The sequence below is a fragment of the Rhineura floridana genome, chromosome 4, assembly GCF_030035675.1.
Source record: "Rhineura floridana isolate rRhiFlo1 chromosome 4, rRhiFlo1.hap2, whole genome shotgun sequence".
Lineage (NCBI taxonomy): Eukaryota > Metazoa > Chordata > Lepidosauria > Squamata > Rhineuridae > Rhineura > Rhineura floridana.
Window position 1 is genome coordinate 62,417,166 of NC_084483.1, and position 20,984 is coordinate 62,438,149.

Sequence of the window (20,984 nt, forward strand, 5' to 3'; positions counted from 1 at the left end):
AAAACTAAAAGAGCACTTCTCTTGTCCTGTTTCCTCAGAGATGCTTGTGTTGTTATGCAATTGGTTTGGCTGTCAGTCTATGCATCCTTTAGATGCAATGTTCAGGTTTTTACTCATGTTGATGTTCTAGTATTTAGAATGCCTGTAGTCATCAAGTGATGAGCATGCCTGTGAGAAGTCTGTTCCATGAGCAAAACAGCAGCATGGGATGTAACCCATAGTGTGACGTTAATGTGCATATTAGTGTGGTGGTTTTGGGGCAGAAGGGGCTGGCCCAGATTTCTTGGCTTCTGGGAATGGATGTCTGAAATGGACTGTCCTGTTGGCACGTCTGAGAATGGGAAAGCTGAACTTAGCCTGAGTTATGAATTATTGGAATGGGGCACCTTTACCCTGCTATGATCTCTAAGATTACAACCAATGTTACTGGAGGATAGCTAGGCAATTGAGTACAGGCCCAGTGCGGCAAGGTTGGGCACTGGCTAAGGGCCCCTACTTTGACATTCCCATGTCTAGAATTGGATGGACTCCTAACAGCTCTACATACAAATGAGAGAAGAAGCAACCTGCCCTGCTCTCCATCTAATCAGGAGGGGGGAAATAATGAATGGTCTGTATTAACTATTTCCCAGGAGCAGCTGGCGGGCAAGGTGCTGCCGCACATCTGGCCTCCCATCAGCTGCGTCACTATGAATACTGAGGGGGCGGTGAGGGGGAGGTCGGTGTGGTGTAGGCACAGAGGTGGAGCCAATTTGCTCCCTTCACTGTGCCTGCACCAATGTCTTTGTCACCTCACTCCTCTCCTTGCCATTATGCACAGAGATATGGCTGAGGAGAGGCCAGGTAGCATCCCTCCCCACTGAACACCCCTGCTATTTTTTGTTTTGTAGCTATTCCGTTTGGTGGTTGCATGTGGCTAATGACACATTTCATTGAACTGCTGAAAAAGTAACTCTTAAATTGCTCAGATTGAAATGTTTTATGGTTTCTTCAGTATTAAATGTTTGCTTGCAGATTTTGCACCATTTTTGAACAACTCAAGTAAGTGAGGGAAATGGTTTCTTTCAGCTAAGTTTAAACATAGGGAAACATAGACTCTGTTTTACTAATTCTAACATACTGTGTTTTGCTACATCTGTGTCATGCCTAGGTCGGTCCAGTCCAGTAATTATTTTGACATCTAAAAGCACTCAAGGAACTGCATAAAAATACAACGGAGTTAGTCTTAATCATAACAAGAAATGATTACTTTGAAATATACATTTATATGCTATTTCATTTCTGCTACTTGTTCCTGTTGGATACATATTTTCCTGTTGTAGCAAAACACTTAAAATGTTGTTAATCAACTAACCTTTAGAGCAAAGACTAACGAGGGTGCTGGTTTTAGAAGGAGAAAATTGTCTCTGTTGCAAGGAAGGCTCTTTGTTCACTATGCAGAATATCTTTTGGGTGAGTGCAGGAGGATGAGGAAAAAGACCTGTCCCATTGCCTTTGAGTTCCAAGAAAAAAGCTCTTAATTCTAAGCCCTCTTTATTGTTCACCATTAGTGAACCGTACTGGGTAGCCAGAGCTTCTATTTACTTCAGAATACATGAGGGTGATTTACAGAAATTAATATAATACTTGGCAGTTCAGTTAATTTAAAATAAACAGACCTCAAGAGTTCTCTTGAGATAAAAACGCATGGACTATTTACACTAATGTTTGTCAATTGTTAAATTATACATAATAATTATGATGTAAAGCTTAGTTACGGCCAAAAATGTCTTTTTGCTCTTTTTCTTTTTATAGATTTCTCATCATTAATATCAGTGGAAAACAAAATTGTGTGTCTAATATTAACGATGGGAAATCTTTCAGGGAATATTGTTTTCCACACTGGGCTAAGCAATTCCCATTTCTATATGTATAAACATACAGTATGTGTGAGGACAAGAGACAACTTTTTTCTTTCTGTTTCTAGTTACCAACATCTTGCCTATAACTATGGGGAGTGGAGTGGTGGTGGAATAAATAAATCTGATGTGACAGTAGTTCATCCAGAGTCCATAACTAGATTCACTACGTAATGGCTGCTTGGCTTATAGTTAAAGGAATTGGCTGTTCATTATTTCCTTTACAGTGAATTACCGAACTGTATTTTCTGATCAGTTGACTACAGCAGACTTGAATTCTTAGCATCTTTTTTGAATTGTAATGGCCAAGCGTAGACTTGAAAAGATGCAATCAAGTTGAGCTTGCTTCTGAGTCCTGAACTGGTTAACCTTAATCTGTAGCAGGTTTTAGTGTAAACCAATGAACGTGTGTCTACTACTGCATCAGGTACTTTTAATGCTAAAGTGAGTTACTGATTAATTATTTTCATGGAATTTTTGCCATGTTCAAGTCCTGAAAATTCAGGAAATTGCCCTCCTTTTCTCTGTGTTCGAATGTGGGGTTTTAGGAATGTGGGGTTTCAGGTCAGCTAAGTGCTATTTCTCAACCTGCCCTATTGTTCACCGCCTCTCCACCCCAGGTTGTAGGGTAATGTATCTTTTACAACTAGGCTTTAAAGAATTTGTTGGCAAACTAATGTGCCTAGATCATTGTTCTTTGGGAGCATCTAGTCTTGCTACAGAAATATGGGACTATAGTATTGCTTTTAATAGCTCAGAATGTTCTTTTTATTTTTGCCCAAGTCACCATCGCCCTGAATCATCAGATCAGTTAATCCCACTAAAGAATCACTGTGTTGCACAGGCAGGAAACGTCAGCAATGGTCCTGTCTTAAAATTCCTATGAGGATGCTGCCATCAGTGTTACTTAATTCATGATGCTTCTGGGAATGCAATGGGAAATGCAAAATGGTGATTAATATTCCCCTCTTTGGAATATATTGTCATTTTTTCTCTACTTTCTGTATAGATTTTTTTTAAAAGCAATGGTACTGAAAGACTGATGCTTGGCTACAAATTTTAACAGTTGTTATTCCTCATAGCTCAACAGAACCCAACAAGTCATTTGTCTGCCAGGCAGCAGCAGGAGGCTGAAATGAGTCGGCAGCAGCGTTACTTTCGTATTCCCTTCATCCGCCCAGCGGACCAATACAAAGATCCCCAGAACAAGAAGAAAGGCTGGTGGTATGCACACTTTGATGGACCATGGATTGCTCGTCAAATGGAACTTCATCCTGATAAGCCACCCATTTTGCTAGTGGCTGGTTAGTATTCATTTCAGTATTATTTTACTACGTAAGCAGAAATATAGGGTTTTTTTAAAGTGGCAAAACCACTGAGATCTGAATGCTTTCTTTAAAAAAGGCTGTATCACCTTATAATCAACTGCATTATGAAATACTCCAAAATCAATAAGCAAAACAGTGATTTATTTATTTATTAATTATTTGATTTATATCCTGCCCTTCCTCCCAATAGGAGCCCAGGCTGGCAATTGATGGTTTTATTAGTGTGGCAATCTGTCATTAAAGAATAAATCTCAGTATTATATTTTCACAGCATCTCTGTTGGGATGCTTTAAATGTTTTCACTTATGTTTGGTGCTTCTTACCAGATTGGCCTTTGAACATCCTGTTGTTACTTCTCGCAAGGAAAATAGTGTGGGAAACAGCAGCTTCCATGCAATCCTCATTCTCTTTTTCTTCTTTTAAGAGCAGCATCCACCCTGTCTCTAAACTGTGCTGGCTAAAGTCTGATCCTGGATCCACCTGGCTCCAGGGTTACCCAGGATTCCATAGGAACAGGGCTCCTATTCACATTAAGAGTTGGAAAATATTTCCTGCACCAGTATTCTTGACACACTATTTTATACTCTAACTCACTGAGCTGTAGGAAGTTTTTGAAGCACATTGTTTATAGGGAATGGAGGAAAGGGACCCATTGTTAAAAATGGATGGGTTTAATTAAACTTGGTCTCCTTAATTTCCAAAGACATCAATCTCTAATTAGAATAATTAGAACGAACTACATTATTTGGCAGCTCCTAATGAACATGGTATAAGCTACACAGATGTGTGTTGTTATAAGATGCAGTTCTTAATCTATACTGGCTAATTCTAAACAAACATACCTATATGGAGGACGCCCCCCCCCAAAAAAAACATAGCAAGTATAATTCATTTTATGACACAAATTGAACCAAATTGAATGTTGATTCTGTTTTTTTTTTAAAAAAGTGATGTTTGCGTTTTCGGAAAAGTGTTGTAATGTCTGGGTAAGTTTCTAGATTTAAAGTTACATTAACCATTTCATCAGAAACTAGACAGCTGCAGTGCCGCAGACCATAGACCAGTTCATATATCCTTCTACATCACTTGATGAGTTAACTGAAGTGGTGAACTGACTCCATTGAAAAGTATTGTGAATGAGGCAATGTGAGGCAATTGAGGTGAACCAATCCTATGCCATTGTTGTTTTGGTGTAGAAAGAGAAATTAATTCCCCACTCCTAAAGAAATGTACTGGTGAGTGATGATGAAAGCTAATGCTGCTTAGGGCTGAAATGTAAGATTATGATTTTAGACCTGCTTACACATGCTACCGGGCTTTGTACTTAAGCTGTAAACCAAAACCAAAGGAAGTCCAGTAAAAGGATGCAGTGTTTCTCCAAGTATGCTGTGCACATGATCACATTCAAATATTGCTATCTGAACTCTCACTGTGGCTTGTGGAGGTTGAATGGGCTGATTAATCACATCTAAGCCACAAATGAAGCCTTGTGTATGCCAGCTTTTGGTAGAAAGCTGGAATACAAATTAAACAAATAAAGGGTTGGATCCAGTGATGTTGCTCAGCTGACAGTACGACTTTCATCAGCGGAATGGGGAGAAAAGCCATTTTTAATAATTTATCCTATCCCTTGTAGTGCCCCCCCATCTGCAGCTCCCTAATTCTGCTGTGTTGAATTGTGAGATACAACATGAAATAAATGTTTATTTATTTTTAAAATTTATACCTCTCCTTTCCATCTGAAGATGTTGAATGCGCCATCCACTGGAGTCAGTAGAATAACACTGACATAGGAGGGGGCAACAATAGCAATTCACACATTCAGGAAGTGTGAGTGGTACAGTCCACCACATGCTCCACCTTGGAATGCATTTGGGGATTGCTAGTTTGAAAACGTCCCTGTGTTGCGGGAGCCCTCATTGTGGAAGTACTATTGCTATGGGAAGGACTCTAAGTCTAGCTTTTCTCCTGCCATATAAGCTTCCACATGACAGCAGACTTTCAAACCAGCCTCTTGGATTCTGACATGGTACAGGCTGGTGAGAGGACTGTACAGTATCACTAAAACGTATTCAAATTGGAGTTTTACACCCTCAATACATTCTATCTTACATTAAATATTTATGTTTCTCTCTTAAATTCAGAATGGGATATTGTTATTCTCTGCTCTCAAAGCAATGTCTAGAATCCAAAGAGGTTTGGGCTTCCAGATTTGGATTACCAGTCCCAGCACCTCCTGTTGCAGCATGTACTGTTCCTGAAGGTTCCCAGAGTTTGTTAGTTGTTATGTTATGGTGTGTATATGTGTCTGGGTGTATGTGTACACACACACACATATAAATCTCCTCTTATGAATCACTGGAAATATTTTTAGCACAGAGATGATGGTCTTCTTCATTTTCACTGTGGCTTTGTTCCCGACTTTGTGAGTATGGATGGTATTCAACTAATGAGTCTCATCAGTTCAAGGATTTCCACTTGTGCAACAGGACTTCCCCCCCCCTCCTCCCCCTGTGCACAACCCATACTCTCCCCAAATCTGCTCCAGAGGGCTTCGGGGAGAAATTCTGTTATACAAGCAAGAAATCCTTGTGCCTAAGCACTGCATTGGATTCTACCCTTTGTGTTAATATCTAAACATAATACAGATAGAAAATAACATCTGTTTCAGTCCAAGGTAGTAGAAACTGGAAACGTGCTTAACTTATGTTTTGTTAAATCTGTTAAATCTCATCATTTCAGGCAAGGATGACATGGAGATGTGCGAGCTGAATCTTGAAGAGACTGGCTTGACTCGTAAGCGTGGAGCGGAAATTTTGCCGAGGCAGTTTGAAGAGATCTGGGAGCGCTGTGGGGGAATCCAGTATCTTCAAAATGCAATTGAGAGCAAGCAAGCTCGGCCTACTTATGCAACTGCTATGCTGCAGAACCTGTTGAAATAAATAGTCACTTTGCACATTCACACTTGGTGTTTGAGAGCTTCTCCTAACTTAACAATTAAAGGGAAGAGTTCCTCTGAGCAACAGAGGACACTTAAACATTCCATAATTGTCTAGAGATGTTTAATATAAAGTAAACAGATTTTATTAATGTGGCAGTTTTTAATTTGTATTTCTAATGTTTTAATTTGTGTAGTGAATTCACTAGTTCTGTGGATCTAAGCATTTGTTTCAGTCAAATTTGTGGTTTGCTTTTGTTCATAAACTGATTCCTCCACAGAGCATCTATCATAGCCCTAATTGTGCTATAACATAGAGTAACACACTACTGGGATGCAGCTACATAAAGGTGATGCACTGCGTTTTGACTTCACCATAATTCCTTTGTAATACCCAGAATGTTAGTTTCTTCTTCAAGATAGCATAGCCAAAGAAAAGGAAAAAAGTATACTGCATCTTATAACTGGAATTGTGAGGCCTTAACATTAACTTCTATTGTAGAGGTTAAAGAAAACTTTTATAAGATGAAAGACTTCCTGTGCAGATTCTGAAAGCTGCTTGACATCTAGAGAGATGTGCATGAAAAAGCATTTGGGGAAATGTGTCTTACTTAGATTGCAGGATTTCAATTATTAAAAACAGGACAATTGTGTCTAGAGTACTTCGGAACAGATGCACTGAAACATTCTGATGCACACTTAAGCAGGGGTTTTTGCTTTTTTAATAACCTTATTTTTTACAACACAAATTTCTTCAGGCAATTCTTCATTTTTATTTTTCTGTCATAAAGTTTCTTGGAGGTCCTTTCTTTGTCAATCTAAGTAGAACAAAGAGAAAGAATATTTCACACAATCTATCTCTAGATACACTTCAGACTGAAAGTATAAGGGAAATGGGTTCAGTTTTTCATGACAGGAAAGCCTAATTGCAATACTGTCAGCTGAATTTTGTTGTTCCTTTGTACTTCAGTGCAATGCACATGGGATTAGGAGGCTTCTGTCTGAATATTTCAGACTCTTGACAAGTGGCGCAGCATTGGAATTTCTAATTACAATATGATGCTTTAAATGGTTTAACTTCATAGTGTTAAAGTAATAAACTTTTTCTTCTAATCTTACAGATCTTTTTTGTTGCTAATTTCCCAACCTCAGGCTTTGTGAGGGTTTTTGCTTTGTTTTGCTGAGGTACCATGGATGGTAATTAAAATTCTGATGTATAACAATTACTTGTTTCACACAGATTTAAGTTGCCTTTTATTGAAGTTTCTGGATAGCCCCATTGCTGGTTAATATCAACAGATTAAACTCTGTTAATGCTCATGCCTATAGCTAATATAACTGAAACTGGCCTAGTCCAACTGAAGTTTTTTTGACTGACTTTCATTGATTTCAGTTGCACCAGGTCAAGTTGGGGTGTTGCAGGAGATTTGTGAGCAGCTGTTAAAGGAGAATTATATTCCTAATTTTAAATGTCTCTTATCCTGTGTATGTTTTTATGTCCTCTGTATCCTCCCAAATTGTCTTTGAGATTATGCATGCTTAAAAACAAACCCAAACCCTCTTGTTAATTAGAACCCTCACTTCAGTCTCTGAGTGGATTCTTGCTGACTGCTGCTTCTTATGAACCCATATCACATCAGATAATAAATTACATGTAAAAGATGCACTTTCTTCCTTTAAAATTCTTTCTTGGTCATAATTTGCATGTGTGAATTGCAAAAAGATAAGCTCTATTTCTACATGCATTCATTCATAATCGATGAGATGTATGCATTTGTATTTTAGAATTTTGAGCCAATGAACAAATGTATCCTAGTTAAGTTGTCATAAAATACAACACCAAATGCTTGCATATGATGTCATATTTACTTTGGAATTCATTGGGCTACTGCATGTAATATCCTGCACCTCCATGTAATCTGGCTTCATGCTTCAGCATGAAAACTAATAAGAAACATTTGTTTCTTAAGAGAAGACAAGTTAAGCCATCTGTTGCAACTAGGAAGTTTCCTGCTGTTTTCTTATTCATTGTCTTTCTGATATGAGAACCCCAGGAGGACGGACTGTCACTTGATTACACTTGAATGAATTACCATTTTTGTTTGAGGGGATGTGATGTCATATGAAAGTTTTCTATAGTGTTTGATCTGTGATGGCTGTTTCACATATGCAGCCCATCACATGCTGGTTGCAGTCACTGGGTGATCAAATGTAAATGTAAACATACCCTTTGTCTCAATGCACATTACATTACCACAACACAAACATTCACATAAATTGTCCTTCAGAAAGTAGCACAATGTCATTAACATTCCACTGAAATTTTCCTCATCTGTATTTTTATCTATTTTATTTCTGGGTTATTTTCACTCTAAATTGTTTCAAGTACTTTGTCAAATGACCTTAATTATGTACTGAAAATTGTAGCAAAATAAATACACTCTGTTGATCTCTCTGGAATATTGTTTATTTAAGAAAGAATGGGATTGACTGGGGAGTTGTGAAACCTGCATTTGCTTTCTCAATTCAGTGTACCCATTAAAGCAAATAAATGAAGAACATATGATGTTAAAGAAATACTGACTTCTAAAACTGTGTCTCATAAACTGTTATACAATAGTATACCAACATGGAATTTTTTTGGAGTGGTAGTGCTATAATGGATTGCCATTTCATCTAACAAAGTTTCACCAACAAATGTTTTTTTCTTATATATGCACAAGCAAGTTGTTTTCAGTTTCCCGTGATCCAATTAAAGATAGATGTAACAGAAGCTAGTTTGAAATAGATGAAGCAAATGGCTTACATTTTTTAAAAAAATACACAACCATAGGCTTTAATATTTTTGTAAGTTATCTTTTTGATTGCCCTTAATTCTTTTAAAGTTCCTTTCTTTGTTATATATTCATGAATCTAAGATGCAACAACAAAAAGCCTTCAATTACTGAGCAGACATGTTTGTGATATAGAACATATGGATACAATCTGTCTACATACCCTATAGTTAAATATTTTAGTATTTTATTGAAATACAAAACATTCCCATCCAACAAAGATATTTGGTAATTAATATTTGAAATGATAAATTATGGTCAAGAACAATTTTTTCATTAATAAAACAGATGTGTAAAAATGATGTCTGTTTGTCTTATAGAAATTGATATGAATAAATATATACAAAAAATAGCTCTGAAATGAAAATATATTGAATACAGTAAGCAACCTTAATTTACACAACCACCAGTAGTGCCTGGCATGTGTGGTGGGATGCCTCCAGATGTATGGCAGTGAAATGGTACCCTGGTGTTCATGTAGGCTTCCTCACTAGTTTCAAGATGTGATCTCTGTTTATACATGAATAATGTTACACTTGACTATAAGCTCAACTTTTTTTTTTTACCTTGAGGAGGTCACTACCTCCAATGCATCATCTACAAGTCATATGAGAATATAACATGGCAGGCAGTTTTCTTGACAGCATAGAATAAATAGATGAAGATTAGTTAGCTCAACTTTTACACTTATTAGCTGTGAGTAAAACGTTATGAGAAGCAATTAACTATTTCATTGCTGATATAAGCCATAATGCTGAAATGCACACATTGAAAGAGATGGTTCAGATTAGTATGATCAAACCCAGAGCATAAATAAAGTAACACACCTACTGTTCAATAGGAAAGGAGGCAAGCTTTTAGTGCTCTGCTCCAAAGCACATCTGCTTTAAAATAATTGTGGCTGGATGTTCTGTACATCGGGAGGGGGGAGTAGGGGAGGGAAGTGCCCATGATCTGTGTTTCTTCTTACGTTGTTTCTTTAGAATATTTGAAGCTGAGGCTTCAGCATATTCCTGGTGGGGTTATGCATGCACTGCCCCCTCTCTGAGTCTCCTTCTTCCCAACCCCCACTTGCTTCAAACATCTGAAGCACTTTGCTTTTAATGACATTAAGGAGGATTATTTCCAATTGTGCAGTGTTTAGTAAAGGTTGTGCAATACCAATTATTCAATTTAAACAAATCTGCAGTATCAATTCAATTTGTACAAATGGCCCTGCACAGGAGTGCAGGTTAGTTAGTTGATTTTTAGAAAAACAACATACTAGATGTGCCCGCATGTTGCTAGTTGAGAAGTCTTGTACAGTAACTGATCGCTATGTTAGTGATTTGGTGTCTGTACTCTAAAAAAATTACTGTATAATCTATTGCAAGTATATGATAGCAAATATATTGCTTCCTATGTACAGCCAAACATTTACAGGCTGATTCTCAAAAGAACGTAGGGCAATTTGTTAAAGATAAGTGACAGTTCTTATTTTATTTCAAATCTGCAACAGGGCATCATTGGTGGTGGTGTTTAGGGCTGAAAACTAAGCACTGTCAAAACCCAATTGTAAGCTTTCAATATGATTCTCCAGTAATCACACTAAAAATAGGACCATGTTACTGACAATTGCCCCAAGAGCTAACATCTGTCACCCCCTTTTATTCTGGGATAAAATACCACTGATAAGATTTTCTGCATAGACTTCTGCATCCAGATCTAAACTTAAAACTAACAAAAATATTTATCATATAAACACTGCACAGTTATTAAATACATTTAGCACTGCATTCAAAATATGGATATTATGATGGTCAACGGTTCTGAGGAAAGCTAGATACAGTCACCTTTTCTTAAGCAGAGATAAACTTCAGTTAAAGTGTTCACTTTTGTGGAAAAAATATTGATAGCCTTCTGAAGCTTTGTCGTTGCCCTGCCTCTCCCAAAGACTCCGTTTATCATGGTGAGTGAACATGAATATTACCAGTGGTCCTCTTGGTGAACATCTGTAAACACAAAGTGCCAACAATGTGGCCAACATTGATTCTGAAGATAATTAGAAGTTTTCCTCAAATTCCATTAATCTATGGAGTGATGACTTTTCTCTACACTTTTAGGCTTCTATTGAGATATCTTGTTGGTTAAAATGATCAGAAAATAACTTTCTATTGAATTCTGTTCTGAGAATTTTTCTTCTTTTGGCTCCCCCTGAACTGTTGGAGATTTCCATCCCCACCAAAAATATTTAGCAACAACCCTCCTCTATTGGCCACTAACAGAGTGAAGAATGCTGGGCACAGCTATGGATCCAGTTTTGATATTAAATTTTTGTGAAGGCAACAAAGGGATTGGCCCTCCTCCTTCCAGGACTATCTTTCTCCATTGTTTCCTTTGTTGGTATAAATGAAACGTTCATATTATACTCACCATTAACTGAACTAACATTTCTCAACAGAATTTTCTGAGAATTCTTTCCAGACTCTCTCATACCCCCCCCCCAAAAAAAACCTGTGGAGAATTCCATCCCACCTAGAAAACATCTGGAAAAATCCCCCTCACAAATCAGGTGGAGAATTCTGGGACGCATTTTTGCTTCGCTCTAGAACCCAGTTTACTCTCTTGAGGTCCTCTCCTTTAGTTGTTAACGTTGCATCAGGCCTTTCTAGCGCTCAGTTTTGTTTTAACAACATTGTTGATGATTGTTAGGCTAAGAGACAGCATTTTTTTAAAGGCTAAAATATAGCAGTGGCAAGAACGTTTCTTCTGACTCTCAAAGGTATATGAACTTGGGGGATGGTTCCAGACAATGGCAAGATTACATATGACAATTTACAAAAATAAAAATCACAAACCTTTGCTATCTTCTGGCTGTTGCCTAGAATTTAGGCCTTCAGATACTAACTTGTCAATCTTTGTATGTGGTGGCCTATGAGGAAGACAAGGATACGCATGTTTGCTGCTTGCTATACAAACAATCAAATCCAAGAAGCTAGAGCAGACATACTGTGCAGAACTGCTATTGGATGATCTTCACTAACAAGAATGTCCTGGTCTGAAGCTGCTACGGACAGTGAGGGTTAGTATTTTTTAGTCCTGAAAGCAAGTTGGTCGAGTTGCCAAGTTGATTGTTAATAAGGGCGACCATAAAACTCAGAAAAGACATTTTGAAGAGGAATGAGTATTTGCATGCATTTTACCTCCATACTCTGTTCTGTGTTCATGTTTTTGTAATGTTCCTTGATCACTGATTTCTGAAGAACTGATACAACCACGTATGCTACATGGCACATGACAAAAACTGATGGGTTCATCATGGTCAAAGGCAGGATTAATTCTTACAGCATTCTCTGTGCTGCACTGGCTGAGAGGAGGACTTCTATAAGGTAAAACATGTTTGTTTGGGATAAGACTTCCTGTTTGTAGACTTAAAGGTCCAAAAAATTTGGGGAGTGGGGGGGGATGAACATGAAGCGTTCAGCTGCTTCCTCCATTTTAGGCTTGATACTGCATTTTCTTTGTAAGTTAACTATTAAAGTGATGAGAAGAAAAATAAGGCATAAGCCAAGCATCAAAGCTCTGGAGATGTAGGACCGGGCAGATGCTGGAGTGTATTTTGCACAATGCTGTCCTCTGTTTCTATGTACTGGGCATCTAAAATATGGAAGCAAAGCAGTTTATGTCAAAGAAAGATGAAAGGCATGGAGGAGAAAACACCCCCAAATTCCTACGTGTATCCATGAGCTCAGCAGAAATCCTGCAGATGAGTAGGCTCTCACTTGTTAAAAGGAACTATGTGGGAAGGCATTTGCCTGCTCTTTGAGGCATGCACATAGTGTGCTCTTAACGTACCCCTAAAAGGAGGGGGAAACTGCCAGCTACTCCTCTCTAAAGCCCTAGAGCTTTTGAATTATTCTTTGAAAGTGCAGAGCTCTGTGTGATTTCAGAAGAGCCCGTTTGCAGAACAAAGTATGGATAAGCAGTATATTCTTTTCCTAAAACATGAGATCACCTAGCAGCAACCCAAAGTCACACTGAGTTCTTCAGAACTTCATGATTCAGAACTCTCCTGCATATTGCTCTACTCAGGGTTGATTCACATAAAAGGACCCTTTTATTATTTTTCTTGGCCAGAGGTGGGGAACTCCAGCTCTCATAATCCCCAGCCTGCATGGCCAACAACAAGGCATGATGGGAGTTGGGAGTTGCCTGATGACATATGAAGGGCCACAGGTCCTCCTGTCCTAGGCCTTTTGATCTGTTTTGGCTTTAAGGTGCTTTTATGCTCTATGTCTGTTTTTATACTGTATTTATACTTTTTCATTGGTCAACCCCCCAATGTTGTATGAGTAGATGCAATGTAACTTCTCCTTCGTTGCTTTCTCTCTGCATCCCCCACACCATCCAAATTTGCTCTGGGGGTCCCACAATCATCCAGAGTAGATTTGGGGGGCACATGGGGCAGAAGAGTGAAGGGGAAGGCCTACGCATGTAGAAGTCCATTCCAAATATAGGCTAACAACATGGGATATCACCTACTGATATTAACTTTTACATTACTTGATTTCTTCTTGTAAACCACCCTGTTACACGGTGCCATATAAATACTGTAACTAAATAATACCAGCAATATTATTGCTATTAATAATAAATAATCACAGCAGTCACTAGTAATTTCTTGTAAATGGCTGTCAAGCAAAAATGTTTTCATTCAGGTTAATTTCCTATATGGAAACAGGAACAGGCCTGTCTCCCACCACAAGAATGGTAATGTCTCAGATACTTACCTCATGAAATGCCATGTGCTCACTTGGAATGATGGAAGGTCCTATAAGGAAAACGTCTTGTTCACAAGGGTTGGGGGGAAGGAAAGGTCCATCTCCAAGCATTATAGTATAGAGACTGTGTGCATTTCTCTCTCCATAACAGGTGTGAAAACAATTGTATATGAGGTGACCAAGGATTTCCTGTCAGTATCAAATATGTTATGTGGGAACTCTTGGATGACATTATTCATCTTACATATTCTTAAAATGAGCTAAATCTAAACAAAACATCTGATCCACTATACAGCTTACAAGGGCATGCAATTTTAAAAGTATGACAAAACAAAAGATTTGGTAAAAGCCTTTCTGTCATCTTCTGCTAGGCTGAGTAAAGTGGATTCTGGCATATGGCCAACATGGGGGGGGGCGGAGGTGGGAAGTAAACAATGTAAAAGCAAAACGTTAATATTGAACATTGAAACACAACATAACATTGGCCTATTAGGCCAATGTTGTTGCTCTGACAAGCAGTGGCTCTCCTGGGAACTTTGAAGTTCTGCAACCTGAGAGCTTTTAACTGGTGATATTAGGGTGTGAATCTGGAACTTTCTGCATGGAAAGCATATCTTCTGCTATTGACCTATGCTCCCTTCCTAGTCATTGACTAACCCAAAATAATGGCTGTAGTTTATCATGTAATGCGGCTTGGGTGTTGCAAGAGATGCCATAGTCTCTTTCAAATCCTACAGTAGCATTGATATAATCATATAGACAATTCTTTACATACCTACAGACTGCTCCTCTTCCGGGAACCAATTCACATATGCCACCATTAACACACAGGTGAGGCTCAGTCTCACAAAGGCTACGGCACGGCAGTCCATCTCTTCTTACATAACCAGGTTTACAAACGCAATCAGCCTCTTTTGTCCAGTCATTCTTAATGCACTGTGAAAATTCATCACATCCCATGAACTTGCAAGGGTCCGCTTGATCAGCTGTAAAAGGAGAGGAAAATCATTCTAAAATGGGTCCACTGACAGTGCCACATGTACTTGTCAAAAACTTGCAGTGGCTTAGGAGGGCAATAAAAGCTCACTACAACTACATACTCATGTCCATCATCAACATATGGGCTCCTGCTGGGAGGAAGGGTGGGATATAAATCAAATTATATATATATATATATATCCTAGAAGTAGCAGAATCCCTTCATTTTGCTTTTTAAAACCTGTACTCGTGTATTCCTTTCTTCAGCAACCTGGTTTTCTTTCTACTTGTGTTTTCCTGCATGTGACAGAAGTATACTTCTTTGGGTGAACTAAGAATGGAGCTGCTCATTACACATAAGATCAGCTGCCGTTGGAAACAGGAGTCCTGTATTTAGTTTCTCCCTCCGTAATGTCTTTATATAACTCACCCCACGTTCTGATGTCATTACAAACAAGATTTTTCCTGCTTCTTTTAGCCAATGATTTGAAATGTGATGGAGAAATATATGTTGATGAGGAGAAATTGCATGAGGACTGTCTACAGCAAAGAAAGAACTCAGCATAGATTTCCTATTTTCAGTGACAAACTGAACATGTTTTGAACATCTTTGTAACAGGCAGTTCCATTCTAGTTGTGCCAGACTCAGGGCCAAGCTAGACCATTCATTTGCTTGCATATCTGTGCCCTTAAGAGCAAGCTTTCTTCCATCTAAATTGCCAACATGGGCACCCTGATCTGGATCCTTGTGTTGGGAGTAGGAGGCTTTAACAACTGCTGTGGTCCCAATCCAAATTGGACCCCCTGCGCTGACAATATGCATTGTGGGGTAGGGGAACTCCTATTTGTTTCAATGGGAATTTTTGCCCTATGCAAATTACAGAGACAAGCAGCAAAAGATTAAAACCCCTCTACCCTCCTTGCAAGGCTCCTCATCTAGATCTGTCCCCCACTCTGGCAATTTGGGTTTTTAAAACCCTGCACTTAAAGGCACAGCTAATGTACCATTGTATTTGACCTGCACACATACTGAATATGACAGGTAGCATTTGCTCCTGAGGCGCTGTCCTGCCCAGAGCGAGACTCACGAGATGGAGACAAGGATGGAATCTATTCCTGTTTTATTAAAGTAACATCGAAGGCAATACTTTTCATAGGCACACTATGCTAGCTCACTGCAATCCCTAACTAGGCTACCTAAGTAAACTCTGCAGCGTGTGAAGGAAGTTGAGTTAGCACCCCAGTCAGGGGGGAGCAGGCTTAAGTAGGAAAGGTCTTCGCTGATAATCTCTGACTCCTTCAAATAACCTCCCTCTGACCAAAGCGCTTCTCCCAGCGTCTGGCGCAGGGTGAAAAGGGGCATGCCTCCGCTGGCTCATCCGGCAATACAGCCTCGATAGGTGCCGACTTGACTTCAAGAGGTGGGGAAGCGCTTGACGTGCCAAGGCGGGAGCCCGAGGGGGGTGGAGTAGGCGCATGCGCCAAGACATCCCCCAACAGCTCTATGGGGGCATCTGGAAGCTGAGCGTGGTCTTCTTTGATGGGAGAACTGTCCATGGGAACTGGCACAGTGTCAAACACCCCCCCTCCCACCTCATCCTCGAAAGTCACAACACCGTCTGATTCTTCCCCTTGCCCTAGCAGCCAGCTCTGACTCTCATCCAGCTCCCCTCCTTGATCCTCCTGAGAGAGCTGCCGCTCGACAGGTATGTAACAAGGTTTCACTCCTTTTTTCTGTAAAACAAAACTCAAACAGCAACAAACCAGCTTCAGTTTCATATTCTTGTTACCTTTGTTCTAGTAATTGTATTCTTGAATGTGCATGTTCTTGTTAGTACTGCCTAAAATCTGTATCCGTCTAATGAAAGAAGCAGCATTAACCGGAAAGGGGCATGGGGAAGATTCATAACCATTTCTCAAAACAAAATTCGAAACCCCGAAAAGCTGTTCTAGAAGTTTTGACATGCCATAACACAATGCCTTTGGGGTATTGCAATGGGCTCCACGCTGTCTGTCAAAATAGCACATCGAATTCTCTAGTAATGTTATCATAGAGTAAAATGCAAGTTGGTTGTAGTTTACTTACAGATAGATCCTTTTTCCTGGAACTAATATACATCTGACACCGTTCATGGAGACATCGAGAATAAATGGAAAGACATTAATGAGAGAGAACCAAATGAAAGATGGAGGGGTGCTGGTGACTTGACATCAGTAGCACTCCCTCAAAATGAAGGGGTTACAGTGAACTATAAATGAAGGCAAAATTTAAAAACATTATATAGCACAATACCCAGTGCTAGTTTAGACTGAATTCTAAACTCAGTGCTGGCAAGAATTCATTTGGACTATTTTCTTAATTCTGGGCACCATAAGAACATAAGAAGAGCCTGCTGGATCAGGCCAGTGGCCCATCTAGTCCAGCATCCTGTTCTCACAGTGGCCAACCAGGTGCCTGGGGGAAGCCCGCAAGCAGGACCCGAGTGCAAGAACACTCTCCCCTCCTGAGGCTTCCGGCAACTGGTTTTCAGAAGCATGCTGCCTCTGACTAGGGTGGCACAGCACAGCCATCATGGCTAGTAGCCATTGATAGCCCTGTCCTCCATGAATTTGTCTAATCTTCTTTTAAAGCCATCCAAGCTGGTGGCCATTACTGCATCTTGTGGGAGCAAATTCCATAGTTTAACTATGCGCTGAGTAAAGAAGTACTTCCTTTTGTCTGTCCTGAATCTTCCAACATTCAGCTTCTTTGAATGTCCTAGTATTATGAGAGAGGGAGAAGAACTTTTCTCTATCCACTTTCTCAATGCCATGCATAATTTTATACACTTCTATCATGTCTACTCTGACCCGCCTTTTCTCTAAACTAAAAAGCCTCAAATGCTGCAACCTTTCCTCATAAGGGAGTCGCTCCATCCCCTTGATCATTCTGGTTGCCCTCTTCTGAACCTTTTCCAACTCTATAATATCCTTTTTGAGATGAGGCGACCAGAACTGTACACAGTATTCCAAATGCGGCCGCACCATAGATTTATACAACGGCATTATGATATCGGCTGTTTTATTTTCAATACCTTTCCTAATTATTGCTAGCATGGAATTTGCCTTTTTCACAGCTGCCGCACACTGGGTCGACATTTTCATCGTGCTGTCCACTACAACCCCGAGGTCTCTCTCCTGGTCGGTCACCGCCAGTTCAGACCCCATGAGCGTATATGTGAAATTAAGATTTTTTGCTCCAATATGCATAATTTTACACTTGTTTATATTGAATTGCATTTGCCATTTTTCCGCCCATTCACTCAGTTTGGAGAGGTCTTTTTGGAGCTCTTCGCAATCCCTTTTTGTTTTAACAACCCTGAACAATTTAGTGTCGTCAGCAAACTTGGCCACTTCACTGCTCACTCCTAATTCTAGGTCATTAATGAACAAGTTGAAAAGTACAGGTCCCAATACCGATCCTTGAGGGACTCCACTTTCTACAGCCCTCCATTGGGAGAACTGTCCGTTTATTCCTACTCTCTGCTTTCTGCTTCTTAACCAATTCCTTAGCCACAAGAGGACCTCTCCTCTTATTCCATGACTGCTAAGCTTCCTCAGAAGCCTTTGGTGAGGTACCTTGTCAAACGCTTTTTGAAAGTCTAAGTACACTATGTCCACTGGATCACCTCTATCTATATGCTTGTTGACACTCTCAAAGAATTCTAATAGGTTACTGAGACAGGACTTTCCCTTGCAGAAGCCATGCTTTCTCTGCTTCAGCAAGGCTTGTTCTTCTATGTGCTTGGTTAATCTAGCTTTAATAATACTTTCTACCAGTTTTCCAGGGACAGAAGTTAAGCTAACTGGCCTGTAATTTCCGGGATCCCCTCTGGATCCCTTTTTGAAGATTGGTGTTACATTTGCCACTTTCCAGTCCTCAGGCACGGAGGAGGACCCGAGGGACAAGTTACATATTTTAGTTAGCAGATCAGCAATTTCACCTTTGAGTTCTTTGAGAACTCTCGGGTGGATGCCATCTGGGCCCGGTGATTTGTCAGTTTTTATATTGTCCATTAAGCTTAGAACTTCCTCTCTCGTTACCACTATTTGTCTTAGTTCCTCAGAATCCCTTCCTGCAAATGTTAGTTCAGGTTCAGGGATCTGCCCTATATCTTCCACTGTGAAGACAGATGCAAAGAATTCATTTAGCTTCTCTGCAATCTCCTTATCATTCTTTAGTACACCTTTGACTCCCTTATCATCCAAGGGTCCAATTGTCTCCCTAGATGGTCTCCTGCTTTGAATGTATTTATATAATTTGTTGTTGTTGGTTTTTATGTTCTTAGCAATGTGCTCCTCTAATTCTTTTTTAGCATCCCTTATTGTCTTCTTGCATTTCTTTTGCCAGAGTTTGTGTTCTTTTTTATTTTCTTCATTCGGACAAGACTTCCATTTTCTGAAGGAAGACTTTTTGCCTCTAAGAGCTTCCTTGACTTTGCTCGTTAACCATGCTGGCATCTTCTTGGCCCTGGCGGTACCTTTTCTGATCTGCGGTATGCACTCCAGTTGAGCTTCTAATATAGTGTTTTTAAACAACTTCCAAGCATTTTTGAGTGATGTGACCCTCTGGACTTTGTTTTTCAGCTTTCTTTTTACCAATCCCCTCATTTTTGTGAAGTTTCCTCTTTTGAAGTCAAATGTGACCGTGTTGGATTTTCTTGGCAATTGGCCAGTTACATGTATGTTTAATTTAATAGCACTGTGGTCACTGCTCCCAATCGGTTCAACAACACTTACATCTCGCACCAGGTCCGGGTCCCCACTGAGGATTAAGTCCAGGGTTGCCGTCCCTCTGGTCGGTTCCATGACCAACTGATCTAGGGAATAGTCATTTAGAATATCTAGAATATATGAATATATGTAATGTACTCTGCTATTTGTGCTATAATCTACATTGTGTTTGATGGGGAAGTCTTCTGTCTGGTCTGGTGAAGGTTGGTTTAACTGTCCCTGGGGGACCTTGACTTGACAGCTGAGGAGAGGTTGGAGATAGAACTCTCAATATGCAAAAGAAGGATAAAAGGTCTGCATAGTGGTTGTAGATTCAGAATTCTTGGTTAGACTCTGATTGGCTGAGGGCAGAATAAGTGAATATATGGCTCAGTGCTATTCAGTCAGGATCAGTCCATGTTGGTTGGTGCTTGGTGTTTGTGGTGGACAGTGAGAAGACAACAGCAGAGGAGGAGGATTGAGGAAGTAGAAGGCCTAAGGAGAAGGAAGAGTGGCTTGGTGGCTGAAGACTTGATGGTGTAGCTGAATCACTTAGTGTAGGCTGGAGAGATGAGGGGACAACCAGTCTACAGTGCTGAGGGAGAAGAAGTGAGAGACTCTGATGTCTGGTAAGAGAGTCAGAGGAAGATTCCAGCACAGGACAGCAGAAACACAGCTGTGCTTCAGTAGGGACTGAAAGAGAAACTTCAACAAAAGTCCTAGTTATCATGTCGGTGAGGCTTAATTGGAATGGAGTAAATATAAGGGCAATCTGGCAAAAGTGTTTGAATAGGGTTGCTAACTGTGGCTTCCTCAAAACTGTCTTGGTTTAGTAATAGTAGTGCAAACTAAGCTGTTGGCCTTTGAAGTGACAGGAACCAGCTAGCAAAGTGTATACAATTTAAAGAGACAATACAACGTTAAAGTAACCACATAAACTCATGCACTACATAGTTTTGTAATAAATAAAGATTAGTATGTTTGTTAAATATAGTAACCATACATCTGAGTGGCATTGTACAACACCTATATCCCACAGTTACCACGGTTGTTGGGAAGTTAAGGGTTCAAAGGGTATAAATACCATTAAATGTTGGTAGCGGTATAGTTTCAGAAAAACCATTGAAGTGGAAGTTGGGTTTTGTTAATAGAGTAAGTAAAGAAATACCCCCTTTCCCTTTGCAAATGTGAATTTTTAAAAAAATACAAAGCACAAAAGCCCAGGGCCATTTTAGTCTGTATTCACAAATAGGCAAAACCTTGAGGTTTAAGAACATACCTATAGCCCACATATACTTCTATCAAACTTTAAAAAGCAGGGAAATTGGGCAGATATAGTGAATGCACATGTGGAGCAGGAGACATGATCTCCTCTTTGAGATATTGTACTGCCCTACAAATTTGTCAAAATGCAAACGCAAACTGCAGTTTGATGTAAAATCAGACTGATTACAATATGTTGCTACTTCAGCAATGACTCTAGCTATTGGAAAAAA

The 20,984-nt window shown here is 39.7% G+C and overlaps 2 protein-coding genes across 9 annotated transcripts in view; one reads left to right on the top strand and one right to left on the bottom strand.

Annotated features, from left to right (window-relative positions):
• MYO6 (myosin VI) overlaps window positions 1-8,624 on the top strand; it is a 155,349-nt gene extending 146,725 nt beyond the window's left edge. For 6 of the 8 annotated variants that reach the window (XM_061623158.1, XM_061623156.1, XM_061623162.1 and 3 more), the window contains 3 exons: window positions 1,015-1,041; window positions 2,981-3,202; window positions 5,969-8,624. In XM_061623158.1, the coding sequence (XP_061479142.1) occupies window positions 1,015-1,041; window positions 2,981-3,202; window positions 5,969-6,168 (449 nt within the window). In that variant the 3' untranslated portion in view covers window positions 6,169-8,624. The remainder of the gene's footprint in view (window positions 1-1,014; window positions 1,042-2,980; window positions 3,203-5,968) is intronic. The other 2 variants (XM_061623160.1, XM_061623164.1) reach the window with 1 other exon arrangement.
• IMPG1 (interphotoreceptor matrix proteoglycan 1) overlaps window positions 6,902-20,984 on the bottom strand; it is a 111,001-nt gene continuing 96,918 nt past the window's right edge. The window contains 6 exon segments of the mRNA XM_061626070.1: window positions 6,902-6,982; window positions 7,543-7,601; window positions 11,836-11,946; window positions 12,181-12,357; window positions 12,468-12,634; window positions 14,534-14,744. Coding sequence (XP_061482054.1) covers window positions 6,902-6,982; window positions 7,543-7,601; window positions 11,836-11,946; window positions 12,181-12,357; window positions 12,468-12,634; window positions 14,534-14,744 — 806 coding nt within the window.